Source organism: Fusarium coffeatum (assembly GCF_003316985.1).
Source record: "Fusarium coffeatum strain FIESC_28 chromosome Unknown BRIP53273_contig_11, whole genome shotgun sequence".
Lineage (NCBI taxonomy): Eukaryota > Fungi > Ascomycota > Sordariomycetes > Hypocreales > Nectriaceae > Fusarium > Fusarium coffeatum.
In genome coordinates this window covers 38,688-58,974 of record NW_022157810.1, presented here as the reverse complement: position 1 = coordinate 58,974, position 20,287 = coordinate 38,688, and the positions used below count along the sequence as shown (strand labels likewise).

Genomic DNA, 20,287 nt, shown 5'->3' with positions numbered 1-20,287 from the left:
GTTACTGCATTGAAATTGACTGCAGATTTATGGGACTACGGATACAGGAGCAGATAATATGATGGGCTCACCTTTGAACAGAAATCGGATCTCAAATAGCTACGCCAAAGAATAGAATCACGTGTTTGGGTCATGGGGCCCACAGATTTATGGATTATCTTGATGATTTTAGGAAAACCATGTCCTAAACTTTAGACTTCCAATGCATAAAAGTGGCCTAAAGACTATCCTAAACTATTTATTTGAGTTTTTCAAGTTCATTCATCAACTCGTACAGTTCAAATCAATACTTAACCGTCATGAAGTAACCTGATACATAGCCATGTTCCCTCGAACTCGCCACTCAGGCCTGCACCAGGATGCCATACAAGTCGCATGATTATTGACTTACCAAGATACATAACTGCCAGGTTCCGCTATCGGTTTCTTGGTTTATCAAACCGTTGACTCGCGAATGGGAACATCTGTTCACTATTGATTAAGATCACACTAAACATATCGACTGGAATTTTGTGCCTTTCCAAAATTGCTGACAAGAAAGGAATGTGGATCAAAGGACATATTGGGAGAAGACCCTCGACAAGTAACGATATCACACTGAATTCCCACCCTACCGCTCCTTCGCAGCCACTAAAGCTTGCATAACATGCGATCTTGTATTCTCAGAACTCATCTGTAGAGAGGAACAATTGTCTAGTAAGCTCGGGCAGGAGTAAGTTGACCAACACACTCCCCAAACCCAACCCCATCTCCAGCAACAGCGGTTATCCTCACAACATCCCCATCCTCAAGATAGCCTCTCTTCGACCCGTCGCTCAGCGTAACAGGCTTACTTCCACCCTCAGTAGTCTCAAGCATACAGCCTCTACTCGCCTCATCCGATCCACTAACTGTGCCTGTGGCAAGGATATCTCCGGTTCTAAGAGCACTGCCAGAACTGACTGAATGAGCAATCATTTGTTGGGGAGTCCAGTAGAGAGCTTCGACAGGACATGTGCCAAGCGTTGTCGTGGTTGAGTTGGCGAGGAGCTCGACTTTCATTGTGATGGAAAAGGTGGAAGGGTTGGGGTGTTGGAGATATGATGCTGAGAGGGTTTGTTGGGCTGGGGAGCGTGTACGGTAGGGGTCTAAAGCGTCGAGGGTGATAATCCATGGGGAGATGGATGTTCCTAGACTTTTACCGTTGAAAGGACCAAGAGGGCTCATCTCAAAGCCCTGGATATCGCGAGCTGGAAGGCCAGTCAGTACCATCCACATCAGAACAGCTTTCTACTTACCACTCCAGTCATTTAGAATAACAAAACCAAAGATATGCTCCTCGGCGTCCTTTGCATTTAATCTCTGCTTCATGCCCAAAGGCTTTCCAATAACAGCGGCAAGCTCAACTTCATAATCAACCTTTTGGGAAGGTCCGTAGATGATAGAACCGTCCACAGGATTGCGAAACTGACCGTAAGGACGCTCGATGTCTGTGCCTGAAGTGACGATTGAGCTTGTGCGACCTTGGTAGCCAACAGGGAAGTGGAAAAAGCCTGGTGGTGGGTGTGGGTTATTCACGACAATACGACCTGCGTTGATGACATGGTCGAGTGAACAGGAGAAATCTGTCTCAAGTTAGTGATCGGTTTGTGATTGGGAGGGGATGTGGTCTTACCGGCGAAGTCTTTGATTTCCATGGGCAAGTGCATTGTAACACCACTGATGTCTTCTCTGCTACCCGGCGGGAAGGCATCGAGTCCGCCCTTTTGGTATGCTGATTGGATTTGGCTTCGAACATTCTGGTGAACGCTCTTGGGTAAAGCTACGTAGTCGTTCAGGGTTGACTGGCCAAGAACACAAGCTGTCAGACCCTCAACATCCTTGAACAGCTCATTCACCAGATCTTGGAGGAAGATGACAGTGTTGCCCAATCTGGTAACAGCTTGAGGTTCTTTGTGACTTTCAGATGAAGCGATCCCGAAGGGAATGTTCTTTTCTGAGAAGTGGTTGGAGAAATCTGTAGCTGCCATGGTGATCTTTGTCTCGAGTCCAATTTGACTTTTGATAAAATCACAAATCGAACAAAGCGGCAAGGAATAAGATGGGATGTCTACCAAATACGATACGATACCTTAACATCAAATAACAGCCCGCGCTAGGCTCGGACTCTATTTCCGACCCCGCGAAGGGTCGTCGCATAGCCAAGTGGGCGATCGGATGCAGGAGAGAAGTCGCCGAGTTGGAGATCCTCCACATCCCGAGTCATCATCCCGGGAAATGACCGGATATAAGGTATCATGAAACAACAACATAAAACGACAAGACGAATAACCCACCTAACTCAATTCAATATTCAATACTGTCAGAAAACAACATATCACATTACACCACACTAACAAATCTATTCGACATCACAATGGCTCTGGAAGGCAAACTCAGACAAACCCAACGCTTCATCACAACCCACAATGAAGAGGGCAAAGCAATTGTCGACACAACAATCGACTCCAACGCACCCTTCTACGCCCTCCCCAACAAAGAAGCCCACTTCGCCTTGGGCTATGCAACAAAGCAATTCCCCGCGGACCTGTCATCAGACATGTCGTCCTACCAAGATTTCCTCAACAACGCCCCGGGTCTGAGCGTCTCAACAGGCACAGTTTTGAGATATGTAGACATGTGCCCAGGCCACATGTCACCAATGCATCGCACTGTCAGTATGGACTATGGTGTTGTGTTGGAGGGTGAGGTGGAACTTATCTTGGACTCGGGTGATAAGAGGGTGCTTAAGCGGGGAGATGTTTGTGTTCAGAGGGCTACGATGCATGCTTGGAGGAATTGTAGTGAGACGGAATGGGCGAGGATGTTGTATGTGCTTTTGCCGTCTACTAAGCCAGTTGTCGATGGCAAGGAGATGGGTGAAGATTATGGAAATATGGTTGGTGTCAAGGCTTCTGAGTAGATAGTTTATAGAAAAGATGCTATTTTTCAAAGCCTTTATTACCACCCTTCCTCCTGGTATCAGGCGACTTGCTGATAGATCATACGCGACTCTTTATTTTCAAAGGCTCCTCATACCAGGCTCATGTTACTAAATTCCATCAATAGCGCCAGTCTTGCGAACAAAATTGTAGATGGTGGTAACGGACAAATATTCGTTATAGAGAAACATAGATACCTAGCTGTTTATTCAAAACTAAACAAAAAGTCCCAAGGAAAAGTCGATATACTGCGCTCCCCTAGAACTCCCCACCGATAGGATACTTCCAAACCTTATCCGTAAACCTCCCAACAGAAGCCCTCCAAGTCTGCGCCACACCCTACACCAAAAGTAAGCCAAGTCCATCAAATTATGCTCTCATATTTCGACTTACAGCATTGAAATTCAATCCTCGAAACATAGCAGTAATGAAGAACAGCTCAGGAGTACTTGTATAAACTCTCACGCCATTGATATGCTCTGGATTGCGGTTAAGCGGTCTGTAAGAAGGAACACGGCGATGCGGCAGGTCGAATTCAGGATGGTCCACTGAGTTCGAAGGTGAGTGAGCAGCTGGTGATTCTTCACGGCTTTGGGAATGATGAAGTTCGTAGTCCCGAAGGACAGCGCTGTGGAAAGAGCCGTTCTGGACGTGAGTTTGGGTTGTTGTGGTTGACATCTTGGATGTTGGTGATGATGGGGAGAACTGGCGATGGAGTCAATCAAGACCTTTTGGTATTATCGAATGACCTGAAATCCAATTCTAGGCCCCTTGCTGACTTTACACGGAAGACCCGGAGTCGGCAGTTCAAGTTCACGGTGACCTCCACTCGGGATGTGGAGGAGGACGACATTCCCCAATTCCAAAACACCCGAACCGATGGACGATCCGGGGACCCCGGATTGCTGGACCTTCCTCTTCTGAGAAGTGGGCGTAAAAAAGTGTCTTTGAACTTATTACTTCTGATGGGCAAACAAATACTTGATGTCCTCTATTCATCATATTGCAAAATCAAGATAGGTCAAGACAGATTTCTACGATGGCGAAACAATTCTCCGCAATCCGGTCCGCCGCAATCGACGGCCGTCTCCAGAACCCAATCTACCGCAAAGACCAACTGCGCTTCCTCCACAGTGGTCTAGCGGATAATGCTTCTTCAATTCAAGATGCCATCGCCAAGGATTCAAGAAATCAGACTTCAGAGGTAAAAGTCGAGTATTGTCTCGCTCTGCAGACTATTGCAGATGCTTATAACTCTATCAACCCTGATCAGCAGCTTGAGGAAGAATATTCTGTGAAGAAAGGACAGGATGATCTTACGGCTCGGGAGCCGGTTGGTGTGGTTGTCATTGAACCGGCTGCTCATGCTTGGTTTTATGGATTGATCTCTGCACTGGCTGTTGCTATTGCGGCTGGAAACTGCGTTATTGTTCAGGTAAGCTTGCCTTACCCCAGGAAATGGAGGTCTTGGTACTGATAATCATAGTCCGAAAACTCTCTGCGGGAAACGCCAAAATTGGTTCTGAATCTCATCCAGACCTCTCTAGACAGAGATATCTTCGCCACATCAACCCAACCCGTCACCCCAGAAGATCTCAACACACCTCACATTCTCGTCTCCCAAAATGGCTCAACAGGTCCTATTCTTCGAAACCATCTGGTTTCAGACCCTAAAGCTCCCGTGATAGCCTTCGTTGAGCGAGACGCAGACATTGCCTCCGCTGCACAAGCTTTAGTATCAGCACGCTTCACCCTACAAGGCAAAGCACCCTACGCACCCGACGTCGTTCTTGTTAACGAGTGGGTCAAGAAGGACCTGCTGAAAGCTCTCGTGCAGAAGACTACCGAGGTTCTTGCAGCGCCGGCGAAGGGGCGTACTGTGAGAACAGGGTTGAGTAGGGAAGTTGAGAAGGACGACAGTGTGCATGTTGTGCTTTCTGGATCTAACGGTGTTATTCTTGACGTTCAGAACAGGTATGACTTGAAACTTCCAGAAAGTTGAACCCTTGCTAACTTGATAGATCGTCGAGTCTGTTGAAACAAAAGGTTGAGGAGACTACTTTGATTGTTCACTCTGTCACAAGTATGGACGATGCTATTGACGCATCAAGAGAGTAAGTTGCTCATAGGCCTCCTCGAGTTACTGTTCTAATTCTATCTAGTGTCGGTTCTTTGGCCGCAGCTTATGTTTTCACCACACCCTCAATGGCAAAGTACACATGCCAATTCCTCGACACAGCTGTTAGCTATGTCAACCAGATCCCCACACAGCTCCTTTGTAAGTGCTTTACACTTTAGACTCTATCAACCGCAAGCTAACATTCTCAGATTCTCCCATCGCACCCGCTGGCTCCCCTCCCCAAGCCAACACCAACGCCATATACACCGAAGACCTCTTCTCTCGCCCCAAGCCAAAGTATCTCAGCAAGTCCAGCACGGATGAGAAGTTGACTAAGATTCTCGGTACTTCGACTGCTGCTGATCTAAGAGCGCTGGAGGTGGAAGCTACGAAGAGACTTCCTGAGATGAAGCGACGTCTGAAGGGCACACAGCTTGGTTTCTTTGAGCAGGGTATCGTCACGAGTTTGGTATTTGTGTTGACGACGCTTGTGTCGGGGACAGGATTACTTGGTTATTATGGGATACGATATTGGCGGTCTTGAGGAGGCGTTCCAGTTTTACACGAATCTTAGTGTAGATTTCCTATTGTAATTTAGCCATTTTAAGTTGTTACTGGATTGATATAATCAAGCCATTCGTCAATACCCATTTAACCGTTCGCAATGACCCAACGAAGACCTTCTGGACAACCTGTCAAATTTCTCAACTGCAGTCGTCCCGAGTGCCTTGGTCCTGTCCTTCTTCCCACCCTTTCTACAACCAATCTTATCTCGTCTTACTTCATTCTTCAATCGAATGTATATGAAAAGAGCCCTCAAGACAGTCAGGCCAGAAATCGAACGAAGAATCACGTCAATGGAAAGAGGAAATGTCGAAGACATTCCACAAGATAATGTTCTGACCTGGCATATCGAACAGGCTCTACGCAAGAAGGAGCCCTGCGAAGGGTTGGCCGATGTGATAGCCTGCCTTGTCTTTGCTACTATGTTCGCCGCTTTAGAGTCCACGACGTTAACTATGACACACACGCTCTTCAACCTCTGTGCAACTGATCCAGCGAAAAAAGTCTGGAAGACCCTAGAGGAAGAAGGCCGTTCCGCATTCTCGGCGAAGGTAGACCAGTCGACTGTCAACAATCTCAAGTATGCAGACAGCGCTATAAAGGAGACTCTCCGGCTACATACATCCATAAAAGCCCTTGGAGTCCAGGTTATGCAGCCTACTGGTTTAGATCTCAAAGGCTACGACATCCATCTCCCCCAAGGCTCACGCGTCAGTGTTCCTGTTTGGGGTATTCACCACGACGAGGATATCTATCCTGCTGCTCACAACTACGAAGCCTTTCGTTTTGTCCAGGACGGTGGGAGCAAGGACTCGCTAGTTTCGACGTCCGAGAATTATCTCTCTTTTGGACTAGGAAAGCACTCTTGCCCTGGAAGAAACTTTGCCGCTATCGCGATGAAGCTGTTTTTGGCGTATCTGGCTGTACATTATGATGTGGAAGCAGTTCATGAGAGGCCTATATTTGTAAGTATAGGGCATTTTCCCATACCTCCGGTAAGGGGAAAGTTAAGGATACAAAGGAAGAAAAGTACCGGACAAGATTGATCACAGCATGGACTCGTTAGGTTTGGCAAGTTCGTTAGATATTAGTTTATAGAAGGTATTCTTAGAAAACAGAAAGCTGCCTGATACGTAATGTGAAAATCAATTTCGAGTGTTTCCTCTCTCGCCTACCACTGACCAGTCGCTCCTTTGACCTGAGCCTTCCCTGAGCCCAACCTGAGTCTTTGTTGAGCAGACGTCCTGGTGTCGCTTTTCCACCCCTGGTAATTAACAAAATCAAAACAGCCTTACCTACACCAAGGTGACCCCGTCTATATCTTACTCCTAGTAACTTAACGGAGTAAATTACAGGAGATATTCCAGGAGCGTTTAGATTTGATCGTTTTGTAATATGCATAGAGAGCTATTTACTTCGATATAAGCATTAACCTTTTGTGTTTACAATGAACTCTAACTTGCGATATCTGGCTTTTATTCCAATACATAGTCAGAAATAACTCGATCGTCCCTTGTTAGGCGGCTGAACTTTCAGACCAACAACATATCCTAGAAGCCAGACAGTGAATATAATTGTTGAAATTAAGCTGCTATGCGGTTCCCATGAGCTCTTCAGATTGTTAAATTACATATTCAATGAGGGGTCGACCTGTCTGCTGGAACCTTCTCATTCAGGAGTCTCATAACCATCGGCATGTCTTTCAGGGGTTTCATATGCTCCAAAGCCGACGCTTCCTCTTGGAACTTGTATGATGCCACCAATACTGGCCTCTGCACATACCTTGACACCAACCCTTTCCATCATTTCGTTTGAAAGATACCCGTGTTCGCCCAAGGCAAGATCCGCTTGGCCAGAAGTCCTAATCTTAGTCAACTGCAACAACTCCGCCCGTGTCCGCGATACGGTAACCATTCTTGTCGTAATGATTGGATTGCCCCAGTCCTAGCCACATGGCAATATGAAAGGCCGAATATGAGGACGAGTAAGGAGTCAGCTTAAGAAGAAACGCGACCTACGAGTCCCCCATTGCCAGTATCTCATCTTCTTGTGTTAGGTCCACGACGTTCGTCCAATCTCCCACACCTTCTAGATAGGCAGGCTCAAAGATGTCTTTCGGAATACCATTGTGTCGCTCGATGGTTTGCCAATTGTCTCCATCGCTTGAAAACGGCAAAAACGACAAGTCTCTTATAGTGAAATCGGGATATGGTATCTCAGTCTGTTGATCCTGTGATCCAGGGGGCATAGAAAGACCGCACATTCTCTTGAATGAGCCGAAGCTTTCACAAAGATCACATGTCATTCCTGAATTAGAAGATGACAATGCAGTATCGTGAGGAGCAAAATTGGTCTGAAAACCTGGAGACGGACCGTGAGTAGGCCCTGGTTTTGAATCGACTGCGGGTTTCTCCAAGGTACTCTCGACACTATTAGAGCGCTCCTTTGAGCTCCCGTCGAAAACCTTTTGTTCGAATCGAGTCTCTACTCGGGCCAGGAGTTCCAATACTACCGGGCGTAGCTGATTAGCGCAATACTCTGGCATATCTCTAGTTCTCTGCACATTGGAAACGATATGCTGTCCCTCTTCTGTCCAAATATCCCTTATTATTCCTGTAATCTCTTTGAAAACTCCTCCATGAAACGGGTTCTGGTCATCATCGGTATCTCCGAACACGATCTTGCATATCTTATGCCATTGACCGCTCGGTGACAAACTCCTTTCAAAACGGACTTTGAGGGCGTCATGCATAGCGGGTGAGACACCGTCAATGTTTTCTGAGAGGTCCATTGAGCAATCCTGTTGCAGAACGTGTTCTTGGAAGGGCTTTAGCGCTGAGAATCCTTTGGAACACCTCGGACAAGAGTAGTTCGCCATATGGCGCCTCTTTATGTGCTGCTTGACATCTGATATGCGAGGCATTTTGAGGCTGATACAATCAAAATAACGTTCTGGGTGCCTTCTGTAAAAGGGGCACGCAAATGACTCTACACATCTGTTGACGTTGTTGCTTTCTTCATCCTGACCACCGTCCCCATCGGCTTCAGCTATCGTTTCTGGTGTTCGAGTAGCGCGGCTCTTCTTCTGAGGTGCTCTGTTGTCCCCAGCAGGCCTCTTCGAAGGATTTGATGCATTCTTGCTATCTGAAGGAGGCGATTCTTGTTTCATCGGCTCATCAAACGATTGCATCCGACATTCAGTAAATGGGAGCAGAGAAGGATCTATTTGTGTATCAAGAAGCATGTCCAGGCTCGACGTGTCGGGGAACGCTTGAAGCCGTAGGGGAAGCATGCTGTCCACTGAAGCGACCCGATGTAGATCGCCACAATACATCTGTGAGCCCAGAGGTCCGGGATTATAAAGATCTGTCTTACCCGCCAGGGAAGACTCTTCACGACGTGGAGCAACCATTAGCCTTCTTGTATTGCAAGAGGTACATCGATATATCTTACTTGATAGCTTTGATTGCAATGCCGTGCCAGACATACGTTCTTGGGCTTGCGAACTCGATGATAATGGCACCGTCGATCGCCTTCGGGGTGAATTCCCATTCCAGCTCGAGCTTTTATTCTTAACCGGTGCAGTAGCCCCCTTGCCAACATTAGAATACCCATAGGAGAATGCATTTGGCAAGTTAGTCTCAAAACCTCCAGCTTTGCGGTCAAGATTCATTTGCTTATCCCTAATAGATTCACTGATTCCTCGTTTGTGCATGAACGAAAGGCTTTAGTATCGCAATGCCTCAGCCTTGATAGAAGCTGTGAAGTTTTCGAGAACCATGGAAACGGGGGAGTCAAAGACGAGGCAGCAGGATGGTTGAAAATGGAAGAATCAACGTCACAAGGCAGACGAGGGTGCCCTGCTAGACCCAGAGTCCAGATATACACACGGAGGGGTGTACGACAGCAAATAAGACGCAATGTGCAGATAGCCGAGACCTGGCTCTTTAGTTGGCGCAAAGCTTGGGGGCAAACGTATGATAAAAGCTACTTAGACCTCAGTGCCTTGATTGACCGTCTTTGGTACTACTTGACAAATGTTAGTCCTACAAGACTTGGCTAAGGAGGTACGTCGAGCAGATATAGCTTGAGGCGTAGAGTCTAACTTGTCTAACAATGAAAATATAACCACATAAACCCTACTATTTGTTACTTTGGAACATCAATACTTGGTTTTAATTATCTACTGCGATAAAGTACATTGTAAAACAGATGACATCATGACAGCTCCAAGTTCATGCGACTCCCAATGTCCCTAAATATGTGCCTTAGGTGTTGATTTTGTTGGCTTCTGTTTGGATGGTGTAGGACTCTGTGGCTGTGCTGTGCTGCCGCCCGTCAGCAGTCTGCCCTGAAGGTCAAGACCTGGGTCCAACAGCCAGTCTTGCACACGGTCATTGTATGGCTGACTCGTGTGCAATTGGGCTGAAAAGCTGTAGGTACAATAATTTTAGCGTACAGCCTTTGAATTACGGACAATGAACCAACCTCTTTGAACTTTCAATTGAATCAGACATTGTGATATAGGATGTGGTGTAGATAGATCTCTGGTTGTGCAATTCACTGCATCTCAGGACCATGAAGGCGAAATATATAATATTATTGACGCTTCATCTTCCACGATTGCGTCCATCGCTTCACAATTGTGGCTAGCCACAGTACTGTTCACGACCGTGGAATCGTAGTCCGCACATTTGAGCAAAGTAGATAAAGAGCACAGCCATGCTGGACTTGACTGAACTACACCATTGCGAACCAACGCAGACGCCCAGAGGTTTGACTGAAACAGAGACTGGAAGTGGCGGCCTATAGAGCTGCTGGTTGGTCCTACGACTCTCCCATGGGGGAAACCCAGCGAATGAGGTTAATGGGGATGGGGCTAAAAGTCTCCGGGGCGTCTTCAGCTTCCACAAATGTTTAGGCCTTTTCCACAAATGCGTAAAAGGCCTACACATTTGTGTAGGGGAAGCGCCCAACGGGCCTCTCAATGGAGTCCAACAATGGATCTCATGTTCTCGCCGTTGCTTCAATGCTTATGCCCGACATTTGTTTGTAAGGTTATTGCTGATGTATCAACGCGTGCATCACAATAGCACTTTTTCTTAGCAAATTTCAGGAACCTTCAAAATACTAGTGATCAGCTTAATTATCGCTTCCGTGTCAAGTCATGGAAATGTCTGTAAACTCCTGGGTGAATCCCACACCACCCGCGCGGGCGAACTGCGCGAACGTGTACTGCAGAGCCTGATTTATTTTACAACCGACAAAACAGCCTTGTCGCAATTACTCAATTGTGTAGCAGGCAGACATTGCCTTGTTAATAAGTACTCGAAAGCCAGCTTTCGCATTGTCATGTTTTCCTTCTAGAGCTTCGGGAGGGAGCCATTCAATTCGTCTTGTTAACAAAGCCTTTGCCCCCATCCAGTCAACATACGCATTTTATCTTCTGTTTATCTCCAGTTTCACATACAAAGAACATATTGAACTTTTAAGTCACTCTCATTCTCCTTGAAACCAATCGCTCATTGTATCATGTATACCGCATTTTATGCAAAGTTCCGCCGCCACAAACCCCCCCACCGGGAATCCCTTGCATCAGCGGCCTCGCACAGAAGGTTACCCAAACGGCTATTGCATCTCTTCAACCAAAAGTCCTCGCATAACTCGGAGACTCATCTAGCCTCAAAAAGAAGCTCCTCGACTCCGTCGGACAGCAGCGACAACTCTAGTCATGGCGGGGTTGTTTACAGCGACACCGGCTACCCTATAATTGATGAGGATCACCAAGTGGTGACAGTCGACTCCGAACCAGCTATTTGGAGGTCCATCAACAGAATTGCACAGAGGATCAAATTGGAGTTGGACCTGGACAGCAATGATGGCCACAAAACCCATGGATGCAGCCAGAAACGCCATACAGACAACCCCGATCAAGGAAGCCGTGAAGAGAAGAAACAGAAACAAGGTCGAGGATCCCGAAATACCGGAGGCGGAGGCGGAGGCGGAGGCGGGAAGAAAAACGGCGGGGCAAACGGCGGAGGAAGTGGTGGAAAGCAACCACCGGACGGCCACAGGTACCCGGTCCCACCCCCGCACAGTGGCCCCCAGTTTTTCGCATGTCCCTTCCACAAGTTCGATCCGGTACGCTACGATTGCTGTAGTAGTGTCCGACTGACACGCCTCTGCGATGTCTCCCAACACATTGGGCGACGCCATCTGCTACGAGACGTCAAGCAGAAGACTACCAACGCCAACGCTGAACCTACAGACAACGTTGAACTCGTAGGCAATGCTAAAGCAGAGGAAGCAGTCGCTTTCTACTGCCCAAAATGTCGCATGGAATTTTTTGGCACTACCGCTGAGGCCAATCTCCGACAGCATTTGCCATGTCAAACACCTCAGCCAGCGACGAGCGAACAGACCGGGATGCTGCTACCTGCAGAGTTTGAGCGACTGGTTGAGGCGCGAAACAAAGCAACTGGCGACATTCCTAAGTGGTACGCTATGTGGAAAGCTTGTTTGCCAAACAAACCTCCCCCGAAATCACCATACTTTGCTCTTCCTGGTCAAGAGGCTGTGGTTGAGACAGCGACTGTTCTACCGGAGGTTGAAGTTGAGACACTTGCTCCTCGCTCGCAGGGCGAAGAGATCATCCGCCGAGCTCTCCAAGATTGCCTTTCCCACTTCTTTCTCAGTGAAGACGTGATTGATGCGACCGTAAACCATGTCTTGAATGGACTTTACCCAGGGTCTTCTGGGGCCGAACCACAGACAAGCACAGATACCCGTTTGGAGGTCCCACAGAGGCAGATGCCCGAACGGCAAATGTTCCCGCAGCAGATATCACAGCAGCCATTCAATGGTGCTGTCGCTCCCACTGTCTTTGACCCCTCTGCCTTTTTCGCCGCTCCCCAAGCCCATCCACCATCACATCAACTGTACCAAAACCCTTCTGCCCCCGCACCGTCTGCCCCCACTCCTCGTGTCGTTCCCCAAACCGTTACCCCGCTAGCCCCCCAAACCGATACCCAGACACAGGAACCTTACTATGGTGCTCCTTTTGTTAATACCCCAGCCTTCGCTCTGCCCTCTCAACATAGCACTCAGATGTCACCTCCGGCGGCGAATATTGAAACAGGCCCTCCTGTGCCTTTTCGCTCAGCGCCTGGACCTGCAGCATCAGAGACCTCGCCGGCGTCTCAAGCCATAAACAACTCTTCCCTTTATGACGTCGATGACGGCGACTTCGATGGTACTGGATTCTCTGCGCCCAACCAAAGTGGCGCTGATTTGTCTGGCTTTCCTTCTCTTGAAGCCATTGGTTTCCCCACGAACAATGGCTCGAGCGATGGCTTTCCATGGTGGAGCAATAATGGTTGTCAAGACTAATCAGAGGTATTGTTTATGATCTCATGTAATGGTTTGATGATTAATTGGCAATGCATAACTGATGCCTCATGAGTTGATGCTCATATGGTCGCATGGGAAAAATGATATTGGGGAGTTTTAATGGCTAGAACGGTCTGCTTTTTCTTTAGAGCTACAGCGAGCGTAGGATAGATTGGTGTTTGGAGTTTAGATTGAACTTTGGTTTAGTTCTCATGAGAAAACATGTCTTATTACCCAAATCTACTGTTGAAGGCCAATTTGATGAGCATGGTGATTCGAAGTGCCTTTCAGTTTTCTATCTCTATGATGAGTGCTGCATGTTTCACGTTAGCAAGATTCTCTTCAGCCACTGGTCAGTCAGTTATTTCCTTCGGCCATCAGTGCCCTTGGACCCATAGGGTCCTTCCTCTTCGATTGGCCAAATTGAAGCCATTCCCAACTTCCCTTTCGGAGCCTTAGGCGACAAATTGGGTTACCCTCCTGCAAGATCACTCGACTAGCAAGCCAACTTATTTATTGGGTTATAGAAGAATGTCACCTAGGCCCTCTCTCCATTACTAGAAGCAAAAGACCAAACCTTCCCTCTTCTCAATCTCAAGCCACGAAACGATCACAACAGCTTTTGTAAGATGGGGCGTAAGAACGACAGTTGCTTTGCCGCTGCCTTTGGTGATAGCACTATCAGCAAAAGGGTCTTGTACGAGCCTTCTCCAACTCAACAGTTAGATGTCAGTAAGTCTCTTGAGCTGCTCGGCTGATTCAAATCTGGGTTCGCAAGAGACTGGGAAGGTGGAAAACAACAGTATAAGAATATCCTGTGGACAAGTCTCAAGAGTCCATGATGCATGGTGGGTTTCAAGAAGGCATGTTAATACATTTCAGGCTTACTGCGAAACAAATAGGCTAGTATGAGCCTCCTTGATAGAGCTCTCTATGTCGACCTACGACAGTTCGTATGATCAAAAGTGTTGTTTTATTAACTACGCATTGCGGGCGTCTTTATCACCAAATGTGTCACTAGCAGACAACTGTACGACTTGATGACTGACCTTCAAAATCCTTAAATAGGTCACTAGCAGACCCCGAGTAGATGCCGACCTACTCTTCGTTCAGATAGACAAGATCATCGTCCTCTTGTATCATCTCACCCAGTAAATCCTCGAGTGTCAGCTCATACAAAACACGCTGAACACTCTCGCCCTGGTCATCTGTCAACTCCTCTTGCTCAAGACAATCAGAGACACATTGAGACCCATGTGACTCCCAGAAATCCCGCATCATGGAGATACTCAATCCCAGGCCTCGATCCAGATACGGAGAAGGCGGGTTCTTTGATCCAGGGAAAATGACAGACCAATGACGATACCAACGTCTCCTTTCACCGAGGTGCCAAGAGTCTCCTCGAATCAGATTTGACTTCTGGCTCTCATCGAGACCGTATTCAGGACCTACATCGCGCTTCTGGCACGTTTCGCTCAATACGTGGTCATCACGTTGGATCAGCGTGTCGAAGGTCTTGTAGCAGATCAAACAATGAATTGGGCGTGAATGGCATCGAAAGAGGTGTTCATTTAGTTCCTCAATAGATTGTAGATCATCCTTGAGCAGACACTTTTGATATTCCTCTGGCGCGAAGATCTGAAAGGGGCAAGCAAGATGAAGGAACAACTTTGTGCGAGCGGGTTGAGAAACCACTACCAGCTCCTCATCGCTGATATCAACTTCATCTTCTGACTGTGTGTAAATTGACCGAGTAGATGATCTTTTGCCTCTTTTTCGAGGGGGCAGTCTATCCTCCCGCGGTGCAACGTATTTTGTTTCTGCTCTCCACTTCTTAAAGCGCTTGAGTGCTTGTGTCTTTATCTTGTGTCTCTGATCCTCAAGCACATCAGTCGGGAACTGGCGTTGTTCCCAAAGGTCGATGCTTTCACCTTCAGACTGATCACTTGAAGATGGTGATTCATATTTGGCCCCATATTTCGGGGTTAGGGGTGTGACACAGCCATGTAATAGTGCATCGGGTTGACTACCAACATAAGATCGGCATTGGTCAGTTCTGGTCCGTTTGACTCCTCTGGTAGCTCCTAAGAGGGTTGAGGAACGGTCAAGGTGCCGAGAATCCAGGGTTTCCGGTAATTTCCTGACGGTTGACTGTGTCAGCACAGTGCTCTGGTTCTGAGAAGAGGGCTTTGGTTGCCGAATTGGCATAGATGAAGGGCAACAACCGCAAAGAAACATTTTGAAGAAGCCCTTGAGCCGCTTTACAGAAACAGCAAGAATTGACATAGTCATGGTCGGCGCATGAATAAATCAATTCTCCAGCTGGACCTATAAATGAGTAGGTATTTTCCAGCCAGCCTTATCTCGGAACGAGATTCCCAAGACACAGCACAGCTGTGTCCATACAATAATAGGCTGCACAAGGTAGGACGACCACCAACCAATAGTAGAGGATTGACTGGCATGCGACTAAGCGGGTAATGCCACCATGTTTTAAAACTAGCCAATTAGAAAAATGGCCCCTTCCACAATTGTGGAAGTCTAGAGCCCAAGCATGGGTACTTCTGATCAATTAATAGAGGTTGAACGCACGTTGCAACGGGGCTTGAAATAGGTTCTGCAACAATAGCAAAGCAGGTTGCGCAAAAGCGTATAGCGGTCTGACAGATGTGTACCTGGCTTGATTAATGGTCATCGTGAATGCCACAACTGCGAAGCTGAACTGACGTCTAATCACCTGGTCGACAAAAGCACAAACGTGTTTTGCTCAGATGATCCAAATGAATATGCCGTGTTTGTCACCCGTGAGAAAATGCGCCACGTCGCCAAGCGTTTGAGCACGACGCAGCTTGAAATTACGAGTTTTGATTGCTATTCACATGCCTGCTGACAGATGTCGATGCGAGATTGACGCATACGGATTCCGGAATGCGCCATTGCATGTTGAACAGGGAAACCGAAAAGGGCATGATAACATTGGATGATTACCTTGATGACTTTTACTGCCTTTTGAAAACTGCAAAACAAGCAATCGCAACCTGTTTCATGACTTAACGCAGCTATGCAATGCTGGGACCATAAAGTCCTATTTCTCACTCAATTTGTCGTCACTGAAGCCTAATCAATGCCTAAACTCCAACAAGCTTCAACCCTGATAGTACATATCGGCATATGATTCGAGAGAACAGATGCTAGTCTTTCTCGGTCAATATTGCGTAGTTGTGATATCTACAGCAAGTACCTTATGCATGAGTCGTGGCAGATTTCAGGCTCCAAGAATTGGACATGCATGGAGATATCAGGGGATTACTATAGTGGTTGAAAATTTCACTTGAAGGCAGTTAAATATTGCCAAAATTCTTGGAAGATTATGCAGCGCTTCATCTGTTTAGTACTTTGAGGTCTGAAACTCTCTTCCCTCGCAATGCTAGTTCTCGCATCACAAGCTTGACCTTGTTCTCTCTTGTTCTCGCGTAGGCCACAAGTCGCGTCGGGCTGCATCCATCTCGGTTCGTGGACATTCCGTTTACTGCCCACGACCACATTCACTCTGTGCATCATTATGAGCATCCGGGTAAAGCCTATCAGGGAATTCGGTCTAATTTCACTACGCGTATAGGAGTAGAGTAAGACGGTGATGGTTCCGAGCACCCTAAGCTTACGCAGGAAGGAAATCCTAGTTGCTTAGGCAGGTCGCCTGAGCTAAGGGTGAGCATCACCTCAGCCCAACCTAAGGAGAGCCTGAGCTACCCTCCATAAGGGGGCGATGCTTCATCATCGATATTTCCTTTTCAAAATAAGAAGTCTCAAACAAGACTAAAAATCTGCTTATGATCCGTATTGTCCAGAAGTGCATCCAAAATCTCGCCATGCATGATCCCGCTAACAAAGCACTCCCCTACAAGCTCATATCTCAATTTCTCGTCCTTCTTGTCAGCCGGCCTCAGTAGATATGGCACGTTCCCCCCATCAAGCAGTACAATGACGTCCCCTTCTTTAGCCATCCAAGGGCACAATCCAAACAAGCCAGAAGTCGTAACAAAGAAACAAGGCTCAATACAACTTGGCAACTTCTTGGTCTCGTAGTAGTTCACCTCAGCTTTGGCGTTGGGTTGGAGGACTTGCAGGGCGGGCCGGTCGGCATAGGCCCAGTGGGAGTTCATATGATCCCCGTATTTCATGTTGCATTCTTGAATACTCTTTTGTAGAATGTCGCCTGCCGTATTTCTTCGAGCCCAAAATGGTGTAAGGCCACATGGATCAATGATTTGATGCAGAACTTGACATATCTCCTTTTGGTTTTGAGATGCGTTCTGGTAAGGATACATGTGCTCGATGGGTACACAGCTAATCTTCTTGATCTCGGTAATGCGAAGTCCTGACAGTCGAAGGACCAGAGGGTCATCCGTCTCGAGAAGTTTGAGGTCTGGCTTTGTGACGCCACTTGCTTTGAAGTTAAAGAGCGCGCTCAGGTTCGCTCGTGTCCATTTCGAGCTTCCCTTGCTGTCGACAGACCAGGTAGGTCGACTTGCTGGTAACCTTTCAGTAACTTGACCGACAGTTTTGACCCAAGTTCGTGTTGGCTGACAGTGGATGCAAGACAGAATCTCCAGAGAATTATGCTCACGGATCCACCAACGTGTGAAGTCCGCAAAGACACGTTCCCTCGGCTTGTCATAATTGGGTCGCATCAAATCGTCTAGCTGTGAAACATCGTGCGTCTCGTCTGCAAAGGTAAGCAATGCAAACAGCTTGTCTCTCGAATCTGTAGCCTTTAGATCAAGACCAGAAAGGAAGACTTCCAGAATACCCGATAGCTCGTCTGTATTCTGCACCTCAACGGGTGTATTTGGAACCTCCGTCGTTCTTCCCTTGGGCTTCAACGTCTTCCAGATAGGAGCCATTGAATGTTGCTGGGAGGCGACATGTGGGTTTTGGGTCGCGTAGTCGGGTTGTTGGAGCCAATTGCTTACTTTGACGACCTCCTCCCATGGAACTTTCTCCGCTGAGCAGTGAACCAAGGGAAACCTGGCAGACAGTGCTTCTTGAATCACCCATACGCGAGAAAACCAAGGGTTCTCGTAAAGTGAACTCATGAGGAATGAAAGCTGTGTGTTTCCATACCAGCCCGCCATGTCGATGATCGCCCGCGACCATGTCTTCAGATGAATCTCAAAGACTTCAATCATCCCTTTGAAAGAGACTTTCCGGCCTGACCTTTTGACTTCTTTTGCAAACTCTTTGATCTCTTCCAATGGTGATGAATGCTTGGTCCAGAGGCATGAGCACGCTTCGGCACCTTGGCATTCTTCGCTGTTATAGTTGCAGATATCGCGAACAAGCTTGAGACATGCTTCAACGCCCGGGTTATCTTCACCCAGCCATATGTGTACAATCGCGGCTAGTGAGTAGATCTGGGCCATCAAGGTTACTTGTTGCGCTCTTTCTTCAAGGTCATCCTGATTAATACACACAGCATCGACCCAGATCACTAGTGTTGTCTTTTCCGATCGTAGACGACGAAGAGCCTGGGCGGCAGACTTTCCAATACTAAATGGCACTCCGTCATCAGCTTTACCTTGGTTCGGAGACAGTATGACCTCTTCGCGTTCGCTAAAATCACCCCAACAGTATGACAAAGCATGGAACCCAATGCCCATCACCTCAGCGTCTTTGAGACTGACTGTACTGAAGGAAGCGCTGATCGGGTCGTCGAAGGCTCCTGGTTTGACGTTCAATAGTCGAATATCCTGACGCTCGATGTCCAAGATTTGGGAGTAATGAGAGGTATTGGAGGAGATGGTAAGAGCATGAAGATCTTCGAGCACCTCTGCCGCTTCGTACTCAATCCTGATGCTACCTCCATCGACGATGTTTGTCCAAGCCATATACATAGCTCTTGGGATGAGCTGTATGATGTCCCCAGGTCGCAGCGCTTCAACCCAAAGCCGTTTCCTGGGTCCGAGCCAGACTCCCCATCTTTCTGACCATTCTTCTGGCTCTTGCTCGGTTAGACGGTTGTTGTGAACGAGAATCGTGCGAAGATCACCGCGACTCTCTGGGCGTATAACGGTGGTGTCGAACCATGTGTAGGACACATCTGCGTTATCCGCCCAGCCTTGAAGCAGTTAGTCCTTCGCTCTAGAAAGCAGGTTGATGTTCTTGCCTTGATCTCTAGATATTCCTCCAAAGGTAACTGCGGTAACTCTCTTTGCATCCTGCGGGACTTCGAGCTCCACATAGGGCTGCTCGGGGCAATGATCGTGAACTTGAATGCAGTCCCTGCGCTCTACAGAGCATTCTTTGTTAGTGGAAGTCATGCTTGGACTTTTGCTTCTCCCTCAGAATGGCTCACTGCGAGGACGAGGTTGAGTCATTTAATAAGTCTGATGCTTACATGGAGGGAGCCGGCTGGTCGTCGACAATGCTGGCTGGCGTTTCATCAGTTGACTGGTCTGCATGGATTATTCTACAGGGCTGAGGGCTATCTTGCAGGGCTCCGTGGGTGCAGCGCGATCCTTTTCCCAGGGCTGAAAGACAGATTGGGGGCCATAAAGATATACCAATCTTTGGCGTCGCTGCCAGAACCCACATTTGGAGGGTTGGTGTTAGAGATGGGATAGAAGTGCATTTTCCCGGCGTAGGTAGGTACATAGTATTCATTTTCTGTTTGCTTATTAGGCAGTAGGGGTGTTTATTGCTCATTGCAGCTTTCAGCCAGGCCAGGGACAGTGGCGCGATCATGACTTGGTCGGTTTCCTTACCCTATAGTCCAAGCAGGAGACTAACTCCAGGTCCTGTAACCAGGCTACTTAACCCAACAATGTTCTACGTAATGCAAAATGGGAAAGCTAGGATGAACTTTCCGGAAAAGGATATGTCCGAAGGTGTGACTGAGTGAATAAACCGTTGCTGACAAAAGACGAGTCTTATAGTGGTTGTATTTTACGTTTTATCCATCCTAAATGGGCCCTAACGTGGGGCTGCTAGTAATCTGGAACAGGACCACGGCGGGTTACAAGTACCCTCCCTGCTATAACCGCTATATAATTTCCTCATAGCCAGTCAGATAGGGGCTGACAAAAGACACTCGTCATCAGTAGGTTGCATTGACGTGGATGGGCAACGATATTTGGTTCAAGACTGCTACATTAATTTAATCGATACCAAAGCCTCCCCCTTCAAAGTAAAATATCTTGACGAAACTGTAATACAAAAACTCTGGCACACAACACTCCCGATTCCTTCACTTGTC

The 20,287-nt window shown here is 47.6% G+C and overlaps 8 protein-coding genes across 8 annotated transcripts; 3 read left to right on the top strand and 5 right to left on the bottom strand.

Annotated features, from left to right (window-relative positions):
- Positions 1-693: 693 nt before the first annotated feature.
- Positions 694-2,009, bottom strand: FIESC28_00481 (uncharacterized protein; the record flags this gene model as incomplete). Its single annotated transcript, XM_031154632.1, has 3 exons — positions 694-1,229; positions 1,278-1,604; positions 1,655-2,009. The coding sequence occupies 3 exons, from the start codon at positions 2,007-2,009 to the stop codon at positions 694-696; spliced, it is 1,218 nt and encodes a 405-aa protein (XP_031021289.1).
- A 386-nt stretch (positions 2,010-2,395) lies between these two features.
- FIESC28_00480 (uncharacterized protein) lies at positions 2,396-2,941 on the top strand (the record flags this gene model as incomplete). The annotated part of the gene is made up of 1 exon (XM_031154631.1): positions 2,396-2,941. The coding sequence occupies one exon, from the start codon at positions 2,396-2,398 to the stop codon at positions 2,939-2,941; it is 546 nt and encodes a 181-aa protein (XP_031021288.1).
- A 277-nt stretch (positions 2,942-3,218) lies between these two features.
- Positions 3,219-3,638, bottom strand: FIESC28_00479 (uncharacterized protein; the record flags this gene model as incomplete). The annotated part of the gene is made up of 2 exons (XM_031154630.1): positions 3,219-3,299; positions 3,354-3,638. The coding sequence occupies 2 exons, from the start codon at positions 3,636-3,638 to the stop codon at positions 3,219-3,221; spliced, it is 366 nt and encodes a 121-aa protein (XP_031021287.1).
- A 361-nt stretch (positions 3,639-3,999) lies between these two features.
- Positions 4,000-6,642, top strand: FIESC28_00478 (uncharacterized protein; the record flags this gene model as incomplete). The annotated part of the gene is made up of 7 exons (XM_031154629.1): positions 4,000-4,395; positions 4,447-4,934; positions 4,982-5,074; positions 5,123-5,238; positions 5,289-5,548; positions 6,000-6,566; positions 6,619-6,642. The coding sequence occupies 7 exons, from the start codon at positions 4,000-4,002 to the stop codon at positions 6,640-6,642; spliced, it is 1,944 nt and encodes a 647-aa protein (XP_031021286.1).
- Positions 6,643-7,657: 1,015 nt separating this feature from the next.
- Positions 7,658-8,935, bottom strand: FIESC28_00477 (uncharacterized protein; the record flags this gene model as incomplete). Its single annotated transcript, XM_031154628.1, has 1 exon — positions 7,658-8,935. The coding sequence occupies one exon, from the start codon at positions 8,933-8,935 to the stop codon at positions 7,658-7,660; it is 1,278 nt and encodes a 425-aa protein (XP_031021285.1).
- Positions 8,936-11,175: 2,240 nt separating this feature from the next.
- Positions 11,176-13,032, top strand: FIESC28_00476 (uncharacterized protein; the record flags this gene model as incomplete). Its single annotated transcript, XM_031154627.1, has 1 exon — positions 11,176-13,032. The coding sequence occupies one exon, from the start codon at positions 11,176-11,178 to the stop codon at positions 13,030-13,032; it is 1,857 nt and encodes a 618-aa protein (XP_031021284.1).
- Positions 13,033-14,130: 1,098 nt separating this feature from the next.
- On the bottom strand, positions 14,131-15,324 carry FIESC28_00475 (uncharacterized protein; the record flags this gene model as incomplete). The annotated part of the gene is made up of 1 exon (XM_031154626.1): positions 14,131-15,324. The coding sequence occupies one exon, from the start codon at positions 15,322-15,324 to the stop codon at positions 14,131-14,133; it is 1,194 nt and encodes a 397-aa protein (XP_031021283.1).
- Positions 15,325-16,838: 1,514 nt separating this feature from the next.
- Positions 16,839-19,626, bottom strand: FIESC28_00474 (uncharacterized protein; the record flags this gene model as incomplete). The annotated part of the gene is made up of 2 exons (XM_031154625.1): positions 16,839-19,150; positions 19,596-19,626. 2 exons carry the CDS (start codon positions 19,624-19,626, stop codon positions 16,839-16,841), a joined length of 2,343 nt encoding a protein of 780 aa, XP_031021282.1.
- Positions 19,627-20,287: the final 661 nt, after the last annotated feature.